The 22,232-nt window shown below is 52.1% G+C and overlaps 1 protein-coding gene across 12 annotated transcripts in view; it reads right to left on the bottom strand.

Annotated features, from left to right (window-relative positions):
* The window catches only part of WNK2 (WNK lysine deficient protein kinase 2), a 117,656-nt gene that overhangs the window by 23,256 nt on the left and 72,168 nt on the right, over window positions 1-22,232 (bottom strand). For 6 of the 12 annotated variants that reach the window (XM_045772503.2, XM_045772506.2, XM_045772501.2 and 3 more), the window contains exons 20-26: window positions 9,413-10,179; window positions 9,092-9,161; window positions 7,142-7,203; window positions 6,360-7,048; window positions 4,140-4,351; window positions 3,166-3,354; window positions 2,370-2,468 (exon numbers count right to left, since the gene is read on the bottom strand). In XM_045772503.2, coding sequence (XP_045628459.1) covers window positions 2,370-2,468; window positions 3,166-3,354; window positions 4,140-4,351; window positions 6,360-7,048; window positions 7,142-7,203; window positions 9,092-9,161; window positions 9,413-10,179 — 2,088 coding nt within the window. The remainder of the gene's footprint in view (window positions 1-2,369; window positions 2,469-3,165; window positions 3,355-4,139; window positions 4,352-6,359; window positions 7,049-7,141; window positions 7,204-9,091; window positions 9,162-9,412; window positions 10,180-22,232) is intronic. The other 6 variants (XM_087858900.1, XM_045772508.2, XM_045772510.2 and 3 more) reach the window with 3 other exon arrangements.

Below are 22,232 nucleotides of genomic sequence, written 5' to 3'. Positions count from 1 at the left end.
CTGACCCACTCTGGATGCTTCATTATCTCTGCACGGCACAGAACTGGGGGCCTACTTTCCGTACTTTGTAACTTAACACAGACCGTTTTCCCAGAGCCTTGTCTCCTGTTCTGCGCAAGGCTGTGCAAAGAAAGCCTCTGGGCTTCAGGTCTAGCTGCAGGTCGTACCAGCTGCACCCATGCCCCGCGGCTGCAGCCCTCCCCTTGCTGCTGGCCCGGATCCCAGAGACCCAGACTCCGGAGCAGGCCCACCTCGGGGTTTTCCCGCACCCCTGCCCTGAATGCCCTTCTCTTTGCCACCTCTCAGCCCTCGGGGCTGTGACCAGGCCTTCACGGGTGCCTGCGCAGTCTTCTCTGGCCTCCGAGCTCCCCAGTCACCAGGGAAGCAGTTGGCTCTGGCTCTTAGGAGCCCGGCGGGCTGGGCAGACACTGGCACGCACAGCACTGGGGGGCGCATCTGCAGGTGAGCGGGCCCAAGGCCATGATCTGCCACATGCTCTCCTGACCAGTAACCTCAGAGCCTGTGGGGGCCGTGCCTTGGCCAAGACAACCAAGAGCTCAGCCAAGACAACCAAGACCTCGGCCAAGTCGTGCCTGAAAAGGGCCATTATGGAAAAGGCAACGTCACGCAGCGCACAGCACCAGAGAAGACAAGGCCCACCAGGCCGGCACACACCACCACCCAAAATCAGCCCTGCCTGGGCCAGGCGCCCTGTCTGCCACCAAGCCCTGCCTTACGTGTTCCTTTCCTCTTGGCTACAGAGACAGACGTAAAACCTAAACCACTTGCTCCTGCTGTGCCTCCAGTTTTTTTTTTTTTTAAATCTTGGAATAACAATAAAACAAATGAAAACCCGTAAACAAGAACGCAGAACCACATGGTACAAACGTGGAGCGGGGACGACCTCAGAGGAGCACACGGTGCCTGACCGCTCACATCTTTTCGCCCCACGCACCCCAGGGAAAGCACTGCTTGCTGTAAGCCCCCCGCTTCCCGTCCCTGAGCAGAGGCTCCCAGCAGCGATGCAGCCACACATCTGACCACGAGATGCCTAGAGACCCAGGTGCCCTCACCCCATCATCCCCAGGAGACAGCCGCGTGCACCTGGGAGGAAGATGACCAGTGAGTGACCCAGGGAGGAAGTGCTCAGACCTCACCCCGTGCAGCTAACCAGCAGCTCAGCTGGGACACCTGTTAGGAGACGAGGGCCACTGGACGGTCCCTGGGAATCTCTGAGGTTCTGTGTCTGCCTCTGCTGCTGGGGGGACGGTGACCCGGTCCCTCTAATGGGGAGGGATGCCCACCATGGACATGGCCTCAGGTCCTGACAAACACAATGTATCTTTATCGTACCAGCAAAAAGCCACGTGCCCCAAACCAGCATTTCCAACCCAATTGAGAGCTTAATTTTTGTGTTAAAAAACAAAAACCTGAAAACCCCACAGCTTTGGATTCATTTCCAGTTGTTCTGAAGGAGGACATAACTTGGACCGCCCTGAGCAGGTGCGCCCTTCCTGGACAGGAGTCCTGGGTGCCGCAGCGCATCCCAGGACTCTGAGGGCCACCAGGGCTGAAGTTAGGTCGAGCAGAGCTCGGAGGAGCTGTGTGACTGACTTCGTGTCTGAGGGCTGTGAGGTGAGAGCGGGTCACCAAGTAAAGTGCTCCAGCTAGAGACCAGGAAGGGCCAGGCCAGAGGGAGAGCCAGCACGGAGGCTGGGACTTTGCAGGACACTGAGACGTTCCCCAGGTGACCAGAGCACAGGGAGGGGCGGGGTGTCCTAGCTGGAGCACCTTCTCTCAGCCTTTCCGCATGCAGGGAGCGGGCGTGGGGTAAGGTGGTGAGTGCTGCGGCCCTTGCACAGAAGTCACAACCTCCAGTGACCTTCTAGGACTGTCTCGGCTCGCTACATGCATGTCTTCAGAATCCAGACACGTGTGAGACACACCATGCGTCTAGAGAAGGCCGGGGCTGTCTTTTGTTGTCGCTGGAACTGGGGACAGCGGACGTGTGTATGTACCACAATTGCAACAGAAATAAAACTACGTCCAACGTAAAAAATACAAAATTAAACAAACGGGTGAGGAGAAAAACGCAGCGCGCTTTGGGGGCCTGGGGGGGCGCGTGCCCAAGGCTGGGGTGGGTGAGCCGCTGCACATGCTTCTGGCGCCGGGCGTGAGCCGAGTCATGCGCTGGCCGTTCTGGGGCCGGGAGGGCGGGTGGGGACAGGGCTCTGCGCTTGGTGTTGAACAGGTGGCTGCAGTGGGTAGGGGAGGCATCCTACAGAATGTATGGAAGGTGATGAAGACAGGGAGGGGCGGGGAGAAACCAAGGGCCAGGAGGTGATAAAATACAAAGAACAAATACAGACAGATGGACACAGACACGGGTCCACTGAGGAATCGAGCGCGAGGTTTGCTACTAGACTTATAGGTCAGTCTCTCAGACGTTGGGTGGTAAACCGTCCAGCCTGCAAATGAATATAGAGGGAAGAAAACAAAGAGACAGGCATCAAGTACAGTCTCTGGGATTCCTGACACACCACCAGCCACATCAGCCTCGTCACTTAGCATCCGCGGCTGCACCTAGCCCAGCCCGGAGGACCACAGCCGCTGGCCGCGGATGGAAAGGAGGCACCGCTGCAGCACAGGAGAAGCGGACCCTGGGAGGGCGTGCGGGGTGGGCAAGGGCGGGCGCCGTCAGCGGTCACCACGACTTCTCTGGACAGAGATGGTGGGGATGGAGCACCTCCTCGCGCGGCCGCTGCGCCCACGACAGAGGTGACGAACATTCCTCCTCCAAGCAAACCCCCAGCTCGGGAGCTGTGCCCTCACATCCCCCTAGCCGTCCCTCTGGACAGAAGGCCCTGTGCTTAGCGGGTGGCCGGGTGGACTGGGCCGGTGCCTGGGGACCGGCGCGGAGCACACGGCCGACGGGCCCTGTGGCCCCAGCGCCTTCCCCGGGGCGGCTCTAGCAAAGCACGCCTCCCTCGGAGCCTCACGCAGCAAGACTCGCTGACGGGCGGGCCACCCACTCTCTTACGCAAAGGCTATGTCTACTGGCTTTTCCTCCAACGCCTGGGCAGCCTCTGCGCCGCTCGCGCCCTCTCACTCCACGGGGCCCTGCACACCTAGCACATGCTCGGAGCCGGGCAAGCTGGGAATCACCTGGGCCGTGCGCTCCGCCTCCGTCAGTGGCTAAGCCGGAGCAGATGTCTGCAGACAGGGAGGCCCGCACGGAGCAGGGCTGCTGGGTCTGAACTGCCTTCCCACACAGGTCTGAAGCTGCCGTGGGCCCTGCCCCGGCTTGGGCAGGGTCCTTAGCAGGAGGGGCTCTGCTGCAGTCTGACAAGTGACCTGGGGGAGGGGGAGAAGGGGTGACAGGCACAGTGAGGCGCTGTGGGTCAGACCGGCCAGCGCGGAGTGCATCTGTCCTCCCTGCTCATTGCTGGGTGACCTTGGGGAAGCGGTGTCCCTGCAGGCAAAGGGCATGTGGCCTGGTTGCCCGAGTGCCCGTGTCAGGAAATGAGAGCTCAGTCGCCACCGCTGTGCCAGGCTTACGGAGTGCCAGTGTGGCACATCTGGAGAGGCGCAGCTGGGCCCAGGGGCCTGTGCCGGTCCGGCCCACTCTAACCAGTTGCCAGTTAGCTTGAGAATCCTCCTGGAATTCAGGTAATCTAACTTGCAGTTCCTGGATACGTACCCTGCGGGCTCATGGGCAGCTCACCACTGGCTTCCCACCCGGCACAGCCCGGGGTGCGGGGGTGAGCGTGCACCCTCTGTGCCCGGACATCTGCCCCAGCCCCCCCTCCCTGAAAGGCAGCTGCTCTACTCCCCACTTTCAGCAGGTGACAGGTGCCTGAGACATGGGCAGAGGGAGCAGCCCCAGCCCCTGGCAGCACCCTGCAGCGAGGCAGGCGAGACCCCTGAGCCACCGCGCCCCTCGTACAGGGCAGCCCACAGGCGGCTGAGAGCTCCCAGCACGCCTGCCGCCTTATGGTGGGCCGACACTCTGGCCCCTCACACCTGCAAAGGCTTCCCAGCTCCGGTGAAAGGAGATCCGAGAAGTGCTCTTCCAGGGGCGGGCGCCGGCCTCCCGCCTGCCCAGCTCCGGCCCCACCAGCACCCAGGAGGGCACACACCTGTGCTGGAGGCCACGACCTTGAGCTGCTGCACCAACGGGCTGAGCAGCTTCCCCGCCTTCAGCTTGCTCTTGCTCTTTCTCCTGCGGCCGGCGGGAGGGGCCGTGTGGAAGAGGCCCAGGTTGGGGGGCAGCGGCTTGCCCAGGCGGCGGTACAGGGCCTCGATCTCCTGCTTTTGCTGGCTCTGCAGCTCCGAGATCTCCTTCAGGTGCCTGCAGGAGGGGAGGGAGGGCGGTGGGCATCCTGGTCGTTTCCAACGCAGAGGCTGTCCAGGACAGCCCTCGGCAGGCAGGAAGGGCGTGGGGGTGGGGTGCGCAGCCCCCGGGCCCGCAGGGCAGATGGACCGGGACCCCTCGGAGGCAGCAGGCGCACTGAAGACTTTCAGTCTTCCTCTGAACCAAGAGGGCCCCGCTGGGGGTCTCCTGCACGCACACACCCACGACACTGAAGGGCACGAGGAAGAGCCTCAGGAGATTCAGGTTCTCATGACGCTGCCACGTCAGTGGTTGGGGGCTGAGGTATGACAAGTTCACATCTATGCTCACAACACACACCCCAGTGAAGAGAGCAACCAGGACTGAGAGGCTGCCTCAGCCCCTCCGGCACAGAAGAGTACCTTCCTCTGAGACAGAACCACAGGAGAGGCAGCACAGGTGGGGGACGTCCACGTGAGCAAGTCATCGGCCAGGGACCTGTGGTTCCGGGAGCTACCTGCCAGGCGGGCTCCGCACACAGGCACCACCACCCCCTGGACACACAGGTGTGAAGCTGCCATGAAGAGCCAGGTACAAATACTGACTGGGCGAGGGAAGTTTTTAGAACAAGCCAGAGAAGGCCCCTCCCCTGGGGACCCGCTGGCCCAGCCCACAGCCACTGTGCTCGCCTGCCCACTCGCCCGCCTCAAACCCCTGGGCGATGCCAGCCCCTCAGGTGTGTGTGAAGGGCCTGGCTGCCCTGGCCAGGGGGCTCAGCCCCTCGGCCACATCGGGGCCCATCTTCTCGCTGCTTGGTTAGGAGACGGGGGTTTCTCCTGGCTGGACTGCAAAGCAAATTCTGACTTCACCTCTTATATCTTCAATGCCTGCCAGACTTTAGGAGAATGATTCTAAACAGCAGACTGCCTATTGCATGAGATTAGCTTCTGATGTGATATTTTAAAGTGAAATTGCTGAGGGGGACGAGGGATGACGGGTCATCTGCAGCATCTGATTCAGGAGGACCTAGGGGGCCCCCACTCAGAGGCTCCTGCACCTGGGGCTGCGGCAGGTGTCTCAAAGCACCGGGCTCCTGGGGCTCTAAGAACCACAAATGCCGCCCCCCCGCCAGTGCCCACAGGGTCTGAGCAAGCAAGGCTACCTCTGTCAGGTGCCGTCAGCTCCCCCCAGTTCAGGTATAGAACCTCCCTGCTCCCTCCTAAATGCTCGCCCCTTTCCGCTGGGATCCATGCCCCTCCACCGAGCAGGAGCCGGGACTTACTACTGCTGACTTCCCCTTCCTCAGACTCCCCAAAACCCTTCCTCTGATGCAACTCTGGCACTCACCCCACCCCCACCTCCAGGCCTTGCCCCCTCAGAGCTCAGGGCAGTTCCCCCCGGCCCCTCCCTCTCCAGCCCCCCCACAACTCCCCCCTTGGCGCCCCCTTGTTCCTGTGGACCACAGGCTCCCAGGGCGACCACCACCCCTGGAAGTGAGAGTGTACAGACGAGCCCCTCCACCCCCTGACGCCCCACCAGGACATCTGTCCTTGGACCAAGCCCCTCCGTGATCGCCTCCGAGTCCAGTGGCTGCTCCGAGCGCGAGCTCGGCTGCTGGCTGCTCAGGGCACCGGGAGGAGGGGCTACAAGTGCCTGGCAAGTGCCCTGGGGCTGGTCCTGACACAGGGGCTGGGACAGGTCTGAGGGAGAGCGGGGCGCAGGGCTGGAGCAGCTGGGAGGAGACGGAGGCAGGACTGGGCATGGGTGGGGTGGGGGGGAGGCAGAAGGAATGATGGCACTTCTGTGCAGTGTCCCCAACACAGAAGGGCAAGTCACACTTGCTAGGGGAGAGTGCCAGCCCACTGAGGGCCACTGCAAGAGACCAGGGACCAGTCCCACCGGTGGCAGGGCTGCTGCCTCTGCCCTGTCCCCAGCACAGGCAGCCCCAGGTGGACACGGTGGGACCCCCGGCTTCAGCTGCGGTCACTCCCCTGAGCCGCCCCCAGTGGCCGCTCTCAGGACTTACTTCTCCCGAAGACTCTGCAGCTCCTTCCTGATGTCTGCATCCTCTATCTCCGAGTCATTGTCGCTGCTGATGTAGGACGACTGGGAGTGGAAGGAGGTCACGCTGATGGTGGGCACCTTCACGCCCACCCTGCTGGGCGTCTCCGGACCGGGGGAGCCGGCCCGCGAGGACCTGTGCAGGAAGGCGGTGGCCTTCTTCACCAAGTCGCTGGCCACACTGCCGCTGCTGCTGGGCAGGGAGGCGTGCTTCTGCACAGGGGGCCTCCTGCGTGGACACTCGTCCCCGGAGTCGCTGGACACCGGCTCGCCCGCGCCAACCTCGATGGACGAGGCCGTCTGCGCCCGCCGCACAGCCAGCTTCACGTCGGGGCTGTGGGGGGCCTCCTCCAGGTACACATCCGGGGGCGCCGAGTACCGCAGGCTGTGGGGGGAGCCCAAGGTCCACTCGTCCTGTGTGCTGACCACCGAGAACCGGCCCACGGTTTTGGCTGGCGAGCTGCCTTCCTGCTGTCCTAGACACTTCTGGGGGGACTCCGAGGCCTGAGCGCCCTGCATCTGGGGGTGGCTGGCCTGGCTGTCTTCCGTCAGTGTCCCCAGGCAGCTCTGCGTGGGCTGGGCTGATTCCCCGGGGACCCCACTGCTGCGCTCTGCGGGCTCCACACGTGCAGGGAAGGCAGAAGTGGGGACATCCTTGAGAAGGTGTGGAAAGGGAAAGTTCTCACCACACACCAGCGGAGGGGAAACCCCACCGACCAGCTGGGCATCTCAGAGAACACTCCTTACCTGGGGGGCACTTGGCGCTGTGGGCAAGCCTGAGGCTGTCACTTGGCTCAAGGATGATTCTGCTGTAGGAACGTCAAAATCGTTACTCGGGCTGGTGTGGAGGACAAGGGCAGGGGTAGGCACCCTCAAGCTGCATCAGATCAGTGAGGGGGCAGGTTGCCCCCGCCCCAAGGAAGGGGGCCTGCAGTGCGTGTGCTCCGCAACCAGGAAAACTAAAAATATTCCAGGATGTCCTACCCTGTTTCCTCTTAGGAGACCTCCAATAACTCGGGGAAAGGAGGGTTCAGGCTGCCACCACTCAGGTCCCGGAGGCCCTGCTCCAGAACTTCGGGCGCACACCTGATGGCCATCACCTGTCCCACCTGTCCCTTCTAACCCCCAATAGCGTCGGCCCGCGCCCCAGGTCATCTGTACACAGCCGGCGTCTCCGCCGTGTCTCACCTGTCCTCTCTGCACCTGAAGGCCTCCCTGACATCCCTGACAATGCAAGGGTCTCAGGAGACCCAGCATCACTAGCGCCAGTCCCCGACCTGCTGCTCCCGTGTCTGGGGAAGGACCGTGTCATCTGGGGCTGTCTCTGTCTCCCCATCTACGGAGTGTAGACACGGCGTGGTATTTCTGACCCCCTTTCCCAGGACTGCCGAGTGACAGAGCGGGAGTTGCTGGTGTGTGGGAGACTGGCCTGAGCTGAGGCCCGCACATGGCAGAAGCAAGCCGCAGGCAGGCGGGGGCTGTGTGTCAGCCGGCAGCCAGACTGACGTGCTCATAGCAGGGGTGGCAGCCTCCGGCAGGGTTTGGGGGGCTGTCCCTGCAGATTCCTGGGGAGACCCAGACCCAAGTGTCACACCCCTCCCCCACAGGCAATGCCTGACGCCTGTCCTTATATCCCTGCAGCGGGGACCATCCCACCTGTCTGCGCGGCTCCAGGGACGGGGGGTTCACGGTCAACTACACCCCCTCTCTTTCTGGACAGCTCCGACCTCCAGAAATGTTTACCTTTTCATACTAGAATCTGTTTCCTTAGAGTTGGCCCACGAGTCCGGCACTCCGGGAGGAGTGGGTTTGGGAGAGCCTACGGCACGGACATCCCCGATGCTGCAGGAGGGGCCCAGAGTGCGTGTCTTGTGCACGGAAGTCAGAAGGTGGAGCAGGCACTCCTCGTACCTTCCAGCACGTCCCTGCTTTACCACCTGACCCTCGTTTTCCCAGGGAAACAGCACACGCTACAGCTTCTGGCCCCACTGCCGCTGTCCCCCTCCCTCTACAGGGTGACACCCAAGAATGCCGCACCAGGGGTCCGACCACATCCAGCGGGCCACCCCCCTCACTCTGCAAACGGGCCTCACCTGGCGTGTACACACACCCAGGGGCCTCTTACAAGGTCAGCTGGACCCCTGTCTTGCTGATCTCCCGAGGAATTCCAGGCCAAGAAGAAACCCACACCTTAGAAGACCAGACCAGCACCCTTGGGCTGAGATCCCGCCATTCCCACAGACAGGCACCACACCTGGGGCCCTCACGGAAGCCCCGATTCGGGAACTCGGTGGCCCCAGCCTGGCCGTTCCCATGGAGCCGCTGGAAGCCCCCAGCCCTGCACTCTGCCGAAATGACCTTCAGCACCGTGTAACCTTCTCAAGGAACAGTGAGGCTAGGGGACACCTGCCAGAAAGCTTTGAGAGCACGGCAGCCCTGGTTGCACCCTGACACCCAGCGCCCCAGACTTTCACCCATTGCCACGGACAAGCTTCTCGCCTTGGGGCATGAGCACGTTACGGTCGTGGGAACACAGTGGGCTTTAACTAAGACCTCGTGAGGGCTCCTGCTGCGTCTGCGTCCCCACCCAAGGTGCTACGGGGTTGAAGGGGGGAGGTGCAGCATGTTCCGGAGCAAGGGAGGCTGGTGGCGCCTCGTGAGCACTGGGGTTCTGACGGCTGACCTGGGGCTCATTACCTGTCATTGGCGAGGACCCAGCCTGCTCCAGCGCAGCCCCCGGCCCAGGAGCCGCTTCGGACCTTCCCAGCTGGAGGAAGAAACAGAAAGAGCCATGAGCCTCGCCTGCTGACCTCTGTAGCTAACCGGTGGGTCTCCTCCCCGGGCCGCCCCAAGCAGAGCCCATCCAGGGCAGCTCCCAACCCTGCACACACGCCCCACTTCCCCAAATGAGCCACTCTGGCAACGCACATGGGGTGGGCCTCTGCGAACGAGACAGGGCCAAGAGAGGCAGCTCTGCGTGCCTAGGGAGCCCACCACCCTGGTGGGGCCAGGACTCACCACAGGCTGGGGCTCCAGGGTCAAGTCTCTGTCCCCCGCCTCCACGGGGGTCCCAGCTGAGGCTGAGGAGGTGGGCATGTGCTCCTGGTACAGCAGAGTTCGGAGCTTCTCATCCAGGCTCTTGATGGTGCTGTCCACAAAGCCCACCCTGGGGGGTGGCCCTTCCCCATCTGACTCCAAGGCTGAGGGCGGCTGGGGGGGCACGGTGGGCCCCAGTGGGGGGCTGGGGAGCTGGGGGGTGGCCAAGCTGATGGCTCCTACTGCAGGGGGGAGCGGGGGTAGGGGCTGGCCCAGGGCAGGCTGAGGGGTTCCACTGGGGGCACCGGGTGCAGGCGCCGGAGCCCGCAAGGGCTCGCCCTGGGCAGTGGCCTCCCTGGCTGAGGCGGGCTCTCCCAAGCCTGTGGGGTAACGGGGGGCCTCCAGAGGTGGGGCACAAGGCCCTCCGCCCGCACCCAGAGGCTGTGCCGCAAGCTGGCCATCTTGAGTCTCTGCCAGTGGCTGGGGGGTCTCGCGCTCACCGGCCATCCCCTGAGAGGTCCCCGGGCCCCCCGTCTGCACAGCAGCCCCCACGGCTGGCTCTGGCTTGGGGCTGGCAGCAGGTGCAGCCATGTCCTGGGGCAGAGCAGTCACAGGAGGGGAGGGCGGCACCAACGGGGCTGGGGCACCACCAGGGGTGTCCCTGGGGCCTGCTTGGCTCAGAGGCTGCAGACTGGCTGGGAAGCCGGAGTTTTCCTTTAAGGACAGCTGCTCTTTACGGGGTGCTGTATCTAGAAGAAACAGGAGAAACACCTCTGTACCAGCCTTCTGCGGTCGTATTTACCCGGCGCGTCTCTGGCCAGAAAGAAGCCTTCCGGGACCTGGGGGCCCCGCACACTGGCCTTCCGTCCTTCTCCGATGCACCAACTTCGCACACGGGCTGGTCCCCGCCTGAGACGCCGTCCGAGGTCCTGCAGCAGCCTGGCTCCTCTGCACACCTCCGTCCTGGCACTGTCCCCTCAGCGCACAGGCACGCCCACCCCCTTCCCTCAGCACTTAGCTGTCAGGCGTAAGCCCCCTGTGCGAGCCCCCACCTGCTAGGGGAGCTGCACGAAACACGGCTCTGCTCTCCTTCCACTGGCCCATCCCACGGGCGTCATCAAACCAACTTAAAAAAGCAAAGTGTCTACACAGTGAGGCCCGCACACTCCCCTGCCCCAGGGTGAGCTAGAACTTCCCACAAACAGGCGTCGACCAGGTCAGAAGCACGCAACACCAGCGTCCTGCTAGGGGCTGGGAAGGGATCCTCGGGGAGGAACCCTGGGAACCAGGCGACAGAACACTGCTCAGCGGCCTCCCGCCCAGGACCTCCCCGAGCCTGGGAACGTCCAGAGGACGCAGGATGTCCTGTTTCCTGAACTGATTGTCCTTTGAACCTACTTTACTTAAAGCTCCGTAAAACAAAATGAAAAGCTTACAAAGATCAAGCGGGGAGGGAGAGCGCCAGGACCCCGTGCCCCTGGACTCCCATCCCTGAGCAGGTCACAAAGCCCCACATCTGGTTTTCTTTACGGCATCGCCGTGTAAACATGTGCTCTAAACACCGTAGCTCGGTTCTGCCTAATTCTGATACCGTGTCAGCGAGCTCGTGTTTATTCTCGCCTGTCTGGCTTCTCTCACCATCGTATCCAGGAGATGCACTCACGCGCGCGTCTGCATAGTTTCACTCGCCGATGCTCCCATGACTTGAGCCATCGGCGTGCTGGTGTGCACCGCTTGCTGCCGGTCCGGGACATGCGTGACACGCATGCGAGTGCCCGTGCACGTCTGCTGGGCATGCACCCCAGACGGGGCTGCAGCCTTCGGGAGAGGGTGCCCCCGCCTTCCCCACGCCGTCCTGGGGAGTGACAGGACCTGATGTGATTGTTTGTTTCTCTGTGGCGGGAACACACGACATGAGACCAGCGCTCTTCGCGGAATGTTCAGTGCATAGTACGGTACTGGCGTCTGCGGGCTTGGCACCGTGCAGCCAGTCTCGACAGCTCAAGTGTCCTGCACAACTGAACTTTATCCCTTAAACTGCAACCCCCGCCCCCCGGCCTTCCACTCGGCTTCCGAGAGTTCCAGGGCTCCTGGGGGCCTTCGTCAGCAGCAGCGCCCCTGTGCAGGGCTTGTCTTTTTGTGACTGACTGATCTCACTCAGCATCAGGTCACATCACTCAGCAGGATTTTCTTTTTCAAAGATAAATACTACGTCCTTGTAGGCAGATGCCACGTCTCGCTGTCCACCGTGGAACACAGGCTGTCTGCATATCTCGGCTGTTGTGAACAGTGCTGCACGGAACGCGGGGTGCAGATAGCGCTGAGATACCGATTTCACGTCCTGCGGACATGTACCCAGAAGGATGACGGGACCTTTTTAACTTTCTGAGGAACGTCCTGTTCTCCGGAGCGGCAGCACCAGTTTGCGTTCCCACCAGCAGCGCACAAGGGCTCCCCCTTCTCCACACCCTCGCCAGGACTTATTTTGGTTTTGTGTTTTATGAGCCATCCTGACGGGTGCGCAGGGATCTCTGTTTTTTGTTTGCGTCTCCCTGGGAACAAATTAAACCGAGCACCTCTTGGGTTTATCTGGATACCTGCTTTCATGCCACACCTGCCCACATCCCTTGCCTGTGTTTCTGTAGAGGTGTCATTCTTTCCTTTTCGACTGACGGGAGTTCTATACGTGTGCCGCATGAGAACATTTCGGTGCTCACACGTATCGTAAATATCTTCTCTCACGCTGCAGTTCGCCTCTTTGCTCAACGAGTAGTCTTTTAGCGAACGGACTTGCTAATTTTAGTAGGATCAAATTTAACCAACTTTTAGCCAGTCTTTCCTGTAGCACTTTTTATGAAGATGTTCTCCTGTGTCACTTTTACCTTGAGATCCACAATCCGCTTGTAATGAGTTTTAGAGTATGAGGTTAGAAGCAAGGATTATTCTCCCACTGTGGAGAGCCCATTGTCCCGACTCGTTTTGTTTTAAAGATTTTGAGAGAGAGACCGAGCATGAGCAGGGGGAGGGGCAGAGGGAGAGAATCACTTCCTTCCTCTACAGAGTATCTTGGTTTTTCCTGGCCTTTGCGTTTTCACAAATACTATATAATCAGCTTGTCAATGCCCATAGAATACTGTTACAATTTTAACTGGGACCACACTGAATCTATAAATCCACTTGGGGAGAAGTAATGTGTTTACAAAATTGAGTCTTCCAATCCATGAACATGGTATATATCTTTCCATTCATTTCTCTTTAAGTTTCTCTCAATGTTTAAAGGTTTGGAGTATATAGGACTTATTTTTTGTGAGGTCCATCTCTATTTGATGTTTGGTATCATTATGTTAGTCCAAGTGGAATTTTTCTAAATTTCATTTTCTAACTATTGCTGGTATAGAAAAATAACTTTTAATTAGCTAACTCACTAATCTCACTTAATTTTAATAATTTGTAAGTTTTAATTTCCACATATGTGCCATACACTTTGTCAACAAATAATTTTCTTCCTTTCAAATCCTGATAGATTTTTAAAATAATAATTATTCAAGTGCCATTAAACAGAGGTAAAAAAATATATTATTACCACAAATATTATTATACAATAATTTCCACCTCAAAATGGGAAAAGTTTTAGCAAACATATTCCCTGGAAAGTTATAATTTGGCCCCAAACAATAATTTTATAGCAAGGGCTTCTTCATATAATTATATTGTTCTGTTCAAATGCTTAATAAAAAGTAATAATGTTAAAGAAACATCACCTTTTATGAAACACCAATATTGAATTACACTGAGAAATCAGAATAATCATTCAGCTCTGAGCATCTATTATGGAAGCCTACCTTAAATCAGTACCAACTCAAACAAGCCAAAATTTACTTTGGAAAACCTTGTTTTGAGACGAATGAATTTTCTTCAAATGAAAAATAAAGCTACTGTACCATTACCATAACACTTCCAAAAATATTTACAAAAAGGGGACAGGGAACTGGCTCTTCAACTTGCCTGCAGATTGAACTCACTTGGAGGAGCAAAAGACGACGACACTGGGTCCCATCTGCAGAAATTCAGATTTTACCATATGAAGCATGCTTCTTCAATCCTGCTGCTTTTCTATTATTTCTTTTTCCCCTTCTCCTCTTCCTCAACCTCACTCCGTGCTGCTTCTTTTCCTTCCTGATGTCTTACCCCCACATTTCACTAAGACCTCCAGTAGGATACTGTTAAGTAAGTGGTGATAATTGGTATTCTGTTGTTCTCCATTTCAAAAAGAAAGCATTCAACACATCAGTATTAGAAATACTTCTGTTACTTTCTAAATAGATATTCTTTGTCAAATTAAACTAATTCACTTTTAACCTATCTTCCTATTATTCAAAGGCATTAATAGACTTTGACTTTGAATCTTATGAAATGCTTTCTTCCATCTATTGAGATGATCACATGCTTCTCCTTTAATCTGTGCCTCTGGCAGCCACCATTCCCCTCTCTGGCTCTAGGAACTCCCTCCCCCCCCCCCCCGACATCATAGAGTATTTGTCTTTCTCCCTCTGGCTTATTTCACTTAGCATGAAGACCTCCATGTTCATTCATGTTGTCACAAAAGGCAAGATCTCCTTGTTTTTATGGCTGAATAGTATTCCACTGTATATATTTATTTTCTTTATTCGTTCAAGTGTTAACACGTAGCTTGTTTCCATATCTTGGCTATTGTGAATAATGTTGCAAGGAACATGGGGGTACAGATATCTCCTCAAAATAGTGACTTCATTTCTTCAGATCTATACCCAGAAGTGGGACTGCAGGATCATATGGCAGTTCTATTTTTAATTTACTGAGTAACCTCCACACAATTTTCTATAATGACTTTACCAGTATGTATTCCCACTAGTACACAAGGTTTCCCCTTCTCCCCACGTCCTTGCCAACAATTGTTATCTACTGTCTTTTGAAAATAGCCATCCTGACAGGTTTGAGGCAATATCTCATTATGGTTTTGATTTGCATTTCCCTGATGATTAGTGATGCTAAGCACCTTTTCATGTATCTGTTGGCAATTTACATGACTTCCTTGGAAGTGTATCTATTCAGATTCTTTACCTATTTTAAATTGGATTATTTGAGGGGTCTTTGATTTGTTTTTGCTATTGAGTTGTGTGAGGTCCTTACGTACTTTGGATATTAGCCCCTTATCAGATATGATTTGCAAATATTTTCTTATTCTATAGGATGCCTTCTCACTTTATTTCTTTTATGTGCAAAAGCTTTTTAGTTTGATGTAATCCCAGTTCTAATTTTTGCTTTTGTTGCTTGTGTTTTTAGTGTCATATTCATTGTCGAGTTTTTTCCCATTTTCTTCTAGTAGTTTTATGATACCAGGTCTTTAATCCATTTTGAGTTGATTTCTGTAAGTGGTGTAGGATGAGGGTCCAATTTCATTTTTCTACATGTAGATATCCAGGTTTCCCAGAACTATTTATTGAAAAGACCGTCCTTTTCTCCATTGTGTATACTCGGCACCCTTGTCATACATTAGTCGACCATACATGCATCTGACTCTGATTTTTCTGAAGATTTTTTTTTATTTGAGAGAGTGAGAAAGCATGAGCTGGGGGCGGGGGGGGGTGGCAAGCAGACTCCCCACTGAGCAGGGAGCCCAATGTGGGGCTCAATCCCTAGACCCTGGGATCATGACCTAAGCCAAAGGCAGATGCTTAACCGACTGAGCCACCCAGGCGCCCCAGGAGTCTGACTCTTGATTTCAGCTCAGCTGTGGTCTCAGGGTCGTGGAATCAAGCCCTGTTTTGGGCTCTCTGCACTCAGTGCGGAGGCTGCTTCAGATTCTCTCTCTCTCTCTCTCCCCTTCCAAATTGTGCTCTCCCTTCTCTCGAAATAGATAAATAAGATCTTTTAAAAATGGTTGGAAGAATTCACCAGTGGTCTGGACTTTTATTTGTTGGGAGATTTCTGATTACTGATTTAATCTCCTTATAGATCTATCCAGATTTTGTACTTTTTCATGATTCAATCTTCATAGGCTGTGTGAGTCTAGAAATGTATCCATTCTTCCTAGGTTATACAATATGTTAGCCTAACTGTACATGGTAGTTTCTCATGATTCTTTTATTACTACGGTTGTCACATCTCCTCTTTCAGTTCTGATTTTGAGTCCTTTTTTCTTAGTCTAGCTAAAAGCATGTCAATTTTGTTTACCTTTTCAAAAAAGCTTGCTCTTCATTTATAATTTGTATTGTTTTTCTGGCCCATTTATTTCTGCACTTATCTTTGTGTTTCCTTCCTTCTGCTAACTTTGGGCTTAGTTTGCTTTTCTTTTTCTAGTTCTTAGAGGCATGAAGTTAGGTTGTTTCTTGTTTCTTAATGTAGACTTTTATTGCTATAAACTTTCCTCTTAAAACTGCTTTTGCCACATATCATAAGTTTTGGTATTTTCATTTGTCTCAAGGTATTTTATTATTTCCCTTTTGATTTCTTCTTTGACCCACTGGTTATTCAGAAGTATGTTGTTTAGTTTCCATGTATTTGTGCATTTTTCTGCTTCCCTCCTGTCACTGATTTCTAGTTTCATACCATATAGTTAAAAAAGACAACAATGTGATTTCAATCCTTTTAAATTTGTTAAGACCAGTTTCAGGATCTAATGAATGATCTATCCTGGAGAATTTTCCATGTTTGTTAAGAAGAATGTGAAATTCCGCTACTGTTGGAAGGGAAGGGGGTATTCTGTACATGCCTGTTAGGTCCGTTTATTCTAAAATGGCATCCCAGTCAGTATTTCCTTACTGACTTTCTGTCTGATCTATCCATTGTTGAAAGTGAGGTATTTAAGTCTATACTGTCTATGTGTTTTGATTGGTGAACTTAATCCATTTACATATACAGTAATTATTGATAAGGACTTACTATTGCCATCTTATTGTTTTCTGGCTGTTTTATAGTTCCTTTATTCTTCCTCTCTTACTGTCTTCCTTTATGATTTCATGATTTTTTGTGGTGGCGTGCTTGGTTTCCTTTCTCTTTATTTTGTATATTAGAGCTAGTTGTGACAACTACGAGCCTTTCGTTAAAATTACAGTTATTACCGTCCGTTCTAAGCTGATCGCTTCATTGCATACTGAGACTACACTTACACTTCCACAAACACGTTATGTTTTGATAACACAGTGTACATCTTTTTTATATTTTGTTTCCGTTAAATTATAACTATAGTTATTTTTAATACTTTTGTCTTTTAATATTTATACTAGATTTAAGTGATTCACAACCATCATATTCTGAATGACTGTTACTTTTACCAGTAAGTTTTATACATCCATGTGTTTTCATGTTACTAATAAGCATCCTTTCACTTCAGCTTGAAGAACTCTCTTTAGCATTTCTTGTAAGGCAGGTATAATGGTGCTGAACTCCCTCAGCTCTTGTCTGAGAAAGTCTTTATTTCTCCTTCATTCCTGAATGACAGCTTTACCAGTATTCTTAGCTGTCAGTTTTTACTTTCAGCACTTCAAATATATCCTTCCATCCTTTCCTGGCCTACAAGGTTTCTGCTGTGAAGTCTGCTGAAAGCCTTGTGGGTATTCACTTGTTTGAAATGAAGTGGGTTTTTCTTCTCTATGTCTTGCTGCTTTCAAAATTATCTCTGTCTTGATTTTTGATAGTTTAATGTGTCTGGGTGAAATCTTCTTTGGGTTGAATCTGTTTGGGGTTCTGTGAGATTCATGTGCCTGGATGTACATATCTCTTCCTAGATTTGGGAATTTCTTAAATAAGCTTTCTGCCCTTTCTTTCACTCTTCTTCTGGGACTCCCACGATGCAAATATTAGTTGCTTATGGTGCCCCATAATTCACGTAGGCTTTCTTCACTTTTTTCATTGTTTTTTCCTTTTTCTCCTATGACTATGTAATTTCAAATGACCTGTTTAATGTTCACAAATTGTTTCTTCCGTTTGATCAAGTCTGACGTTCACGCTGAATGTTGCAGTTTTTCATGTCATTCATTGTATTCTTCGGCTCCAATATTTGGCTCGTGATTTCTGTTTCTCTGCTGAACTTTTCATTTTCCTCACATACTTTTTTCCAGATTTTGTTGAGTTGTCTACATGTATTCTGTTAACCTTAAAAATAAAACTGTCAGTTATTTTACCAGCAAAAATGGGTTTCCTTGGGAATGAGAGACTTGCAATCTGGCACAAGCAAGCCAAGGCAAAAGCATAGGCAAGTTGGGAACAAAAGGAGATGAGGCTCTTTTAGAGAGGAAAGGGGTGTAGGGAGGGGCTGTGGTGAACTAAAAGCCCACTGGAGTGAACTGGGAGCTAGAAGTATAGTGGCTTCTCGCTGGCCGAGCTGTGACTGCCTCTCACTGACTGGGCTGTTACCGGGATGAAGAAAACTTCCTCCCTCCTGCTGGAGTCGTAAAGTAGCACCCACCTGTGAGGTCCTGCTGTTCCTATTGCATCTGCAATTGAAAACCAGTGCTTGGTGTGAGAGCTCCCCCTGCCAGCCTCTCAACTCCATTCTAGAGAAGGTTTCCTTTTATTTTCACAGTTTTCTGGTAGCTCACCAAACTGCCTTAAAACAGTAAGTTTGAGTCCTTTGACAATTCATACATCTTCAATCCTTTGGGGTCAGTTACAGGAAAAATTATTACGTTCCTTTGGTAGTGTCACGTTTCCTTGTTTTTTTCTTTCTTGTAGCCTTGTGTTGCTGACTTTGCATTTGATGAAGCAGTCATCTCTTGCAGCCTTTACAGATGGGTTTTGGTGGGGGAAGACCACCTGTGAGTGGGTACAGGACACCAGCTGTGGTGCTTCCGGCTGCAGGACAGGCCCAGCAGTGCAGTCTCCGTGCAGATCTACCAGCCGAGGTGAGCGTCAGCACGGATGACAGGGACCCTCAACTGCAGGTGGCTGCAGTGGCTGCGGGGGGTGTTGGGGTCTTCAGTGGTGAGGGCTGCCAGGCATCGCCTGACCTTGTCCTCCCATGGGGATGTCACAGCTAAGCTGATTCCTCCCGGCACTGGCTCCAGCTGGTGGGCACCCTCGCAGTAGCGGCAGCATGTGTGACAGGTGCGGGTGCCTGTGGCACAGATACCGAACAGGGCCCTGGAGTGCAGGTACTCACAGAGGGATGACGGCTCCGGTGCCTCAGGTGCGTGCACCCATGCCCCCAGAGCAGCCAGGGGCCTGGGATTGGCAGGGGGCTGGGGAGGCAGCAGGCAGTCCTGATCCAAGGGTGGCCAAGAGAGCAGATCCTTCTGGAAGGAGGGTGCAGCATCTCCTCCCTAGGGGTCTATGGTAGCAATGGCCGTTGGTTATACCCATGGCAAACACTATGTCCTTTGTGAAAGAGGCCACTGGGGTCTGACGACTAGCACATGGGTCTTCTGCTGTGAAAGCTGTGAGGAGCCCAGGCGGCCACAGGGGCTGCAGAGGTCCTCCAAGGTCCTCCCCAGAGCGTGCCACTGGGGACCATGATGGCACCCACCACGGGACTGCCAGAGCCCCACCTTCTTCTTCGATCCTAGCCCTTTCCTGATGCCTCACGTAAGCCTGTCTCCCCGGCAAGCCTTCTACGCAGGAGCGTTTTTGCTCCACTATGTTGCCACAGGTTCTTAACCGGACACTTGAGCCCTCCCACGGCTGTTTCCATTAATGGGCAGATGTGTAAGCGTTTTTATGGGAGTTGAAGGCTGTTACCTCCTGTGCTGCATCTTGCTGACATCACTCCTCCCACGTATCCTCAGAGGGGCCTGTTTCTCACTCTGTGGTTTTAATCTGAGCAGAGTTCTCTACTCCTTACATGAACTCCATTTGTCCTTTCCCTTTTCTCAACAACTATCATCTAATTTCCAACATCTGGCTGAGTCCATCTGTTTCATTCTGATGAACATCTGCTGGCTGTGACAATGCAGCATCCACCCCCTCCTTCGTGTGGCAGGGAACAACTGTCCCTATTTCCAACCACAGGGATATGCGTGTAACTGTGTGTGCATCCAGCCACCTGTCCACACAATTGCTTTGGAGACACGTATGACTCCTAGTTCTGCAAAGTGGACTCTGGCCCACAACTTCAGAATCTTTCCGAACAGAAATAATTCTCTTTTCTGCCTGTATTTGACCCTGGAAGACAACACCCTGAGCTCTTCCGGCAATCTCGCCACCAAAAGGACAAGTGTGAGAGGGTTTTTAGTTACTAATCTTTTTTTATATTTATACCACTTTTCAGATTTTCTGTATCTTCATATGTAAGTTCGGTAAGTTATATTTCTCCAGGACATCATCCATGTTTTGAAATTTATTGGCATGTAGTTAAACATATTTTCCTCTTTTTCTCAGTGTTAGTCAGACTGCAGCAATGTCTTTTTCATTCCTGAGATTGACTGTGCCTTGTATTTTCTATAGTCAGTCTCACCAGGGGCACACCAGTTTTATTAAACATTTCGAAGAGCCTGTTTCAAGCTTTATTAACACTCTTTTGTATGTTTTATATTTTATTAATTTGTGCTCTTATCTGTTATATTTCCTCTTTATCTGGGTTTTTCTCTTTGTATCGGGTATTATTGATTTTTAGCCTTTTCTCCTTTCTAATATATGCATTTCTGCAAAATTATAGCTTTAGCTGCATGCCCAAGTTTTGATATGTAATATTTTCACTTGCATGATTTTCATGTCCTTCCCATTCAGAGTATTTTCTAAAGTTCCATTATAATTTCTTCCTTGCTTCACGAGATAGATAGATAGATAGATAGACAGACAGACTTCTTAGGGATGTCCTGGTTTGAATTCCAGCCTGTGCCCAAATGCAGTTGGAGGACATGCATTGAATCATTTTGATTCTTTGGAATTTATTGAGATTTGCTTTGTGTCCTGCATGTATTTTAAAATACTCTATGTGAACTTAAAAACAAATGTGTATTCTTCAGCCACTAGGTGTTCTACATATAGACCAATATTGCTAATTCTATGGTTAAAATCCATTATATCCTTATTGATTTGTGTTGTCCTGTTCTAAAAGCTAAAACTCGCCTAATAGTTGCAGATCCATTTCTTCATTTACTTCCGTTAGTTTTTGCTTTATATATGTTGAGGCTATGTTATTAAAGACACACAAATATGGAATTATCCTTTTATGAAATTCAAATTATGAAATTAGTCTTCCTGGAGAGCTGAACTTTTCACCATATGTCTTTGCCTTAAAGCCTATTTTGTCTGATACAAAAAGACCAACACTAGCTCTCTTTAGTATTTGCATGCTGTGTTTTTCCCATTTCTTTACATTTAACTTTTTCTATTCTTGGGTCTTAGTTTGTTATTGGTTTGTTCTCTTTTTTCACATTTGGCAATCTTTGACATTAGTCCATTTATATTTAATGACTGATCTATTTGGGTAAAAAGTACCATCTTATTAATGATTTTCTATGTGTTGTGCATGTTCAATGTTACTTTTTATCTCCTTCCTTGTCTTTTGTTTTTTAAGAATTCTTCCCCACTGCACCCCACCACCCTAAGTGACCTACTATCTTAGAATTCCCACAGGGGCATTCTAGAGACAATACTCGTTCCTGATTTTAGCTCTTCCCAGACAATACAAGAACTCAGGAGCCCTGTGAGTACAATTCTCTCCCCCTAATAAATATGCCTGTATTTACATGTATTTTAACGCAACAGATACATTTCAACTCTCAGAAGACACTATGCTTTTATACAGTCAGCACTCACTTAGCTCTGCCCAAGTATCTATGATGCCACCAATTTTACCCCTCCTGCAATTCCGACATTCCGTCAGGGGTCACTGTTCTTTTGCCTAAAAATATCCCTTCCAGTATTTCTTCAGGTGGGTTGTAAAGGTAGTGAACTCCCTCAGTCTCTATTTTGTCTTCATTTAGGTACCAGGGAGGGGTTCAAAGCTGGCACTTATTTCCTTTATCACTTGAGGGTAGCAACATTTCTCGGTCTCCTGGCGATCCCCGTATCTACCGAGGCCGGGGCCATCCGAATCACTGCTGCCCGCTAGAGGCACCTGCTTTGTCCTCAAGCATTCTTTCGGTTCTTCTGTTTGCCTCTGGTTTTCACAACTTCTACTATAACATACGTATGTATAGTTGTTTCTCTAAATTTGGAGGGCTTCTTGAATTTGTGGTTAATGCCTTGCAACTCTCCACATTATTTCCTCAAACTTGATTCTGTCCCATTCTCCTCCTTTCTGGGGCACCAAGTATGTCACATGTTTGACTACCACACTGTAATCCCTGTATCTTGTAGCTCCTTTTACTTTAAATATTTTCTGAGTTACCTTTTAATTTGCTCATTCTGTCTCCAGTGGTGTACAAACCATCCAGTGGATCTTGGTTTTAATTACTGTATCTTCCAGCTCTACAATTTCCGTTCAGTTAGGATTTTTTTGTGTTTTTGTTTTGGGTATGTAAGCAAAATCATCACCACAATCAGCATGGCTCACGAATGTTTGCTCACGAACCTTGTAATCTATCCCTCCATCCTTCTGCCACACCCTCCTTCCCGGACAACGACCGATCTGCTTTCCGTCCCTATTCTCCATTTTCTAGTCTTTTACGTGTGATCATACAATATGCACTCTGTCTGGCTTCTTTCATTTAACATAATTCTTTTGAAAATCACTAATACTGTAGTAAATAGTTCGTTTCTTTTTTATTGCACAATGTTGTTATGCTGTATGGATAAACCTCAATATGTTTATCTGTACCTGCTGACGGACACCTGGGCTGATTCGAGTTCTGGGCTCTTACACATCAAGCTGTTATAAACC

This window comes from Ursus americanus, chromosome 34 (genome assembly GCF_024610735.1).
Source record: "Ursus americanus isolate L20-20 chromosome 34, mUrsAme1.1.p, whole genome shotgun sequence".
NCBI classification, from domain to species: domain Eukaryota; kingdom Metazoa; phylum Chordata; class Mammalia; order Carnivora; family Ursidae; genus Ursus; species Ursus americanus.
This window is presented reverse-complemented; position numbering and strand designations above follow the sequence as displayed.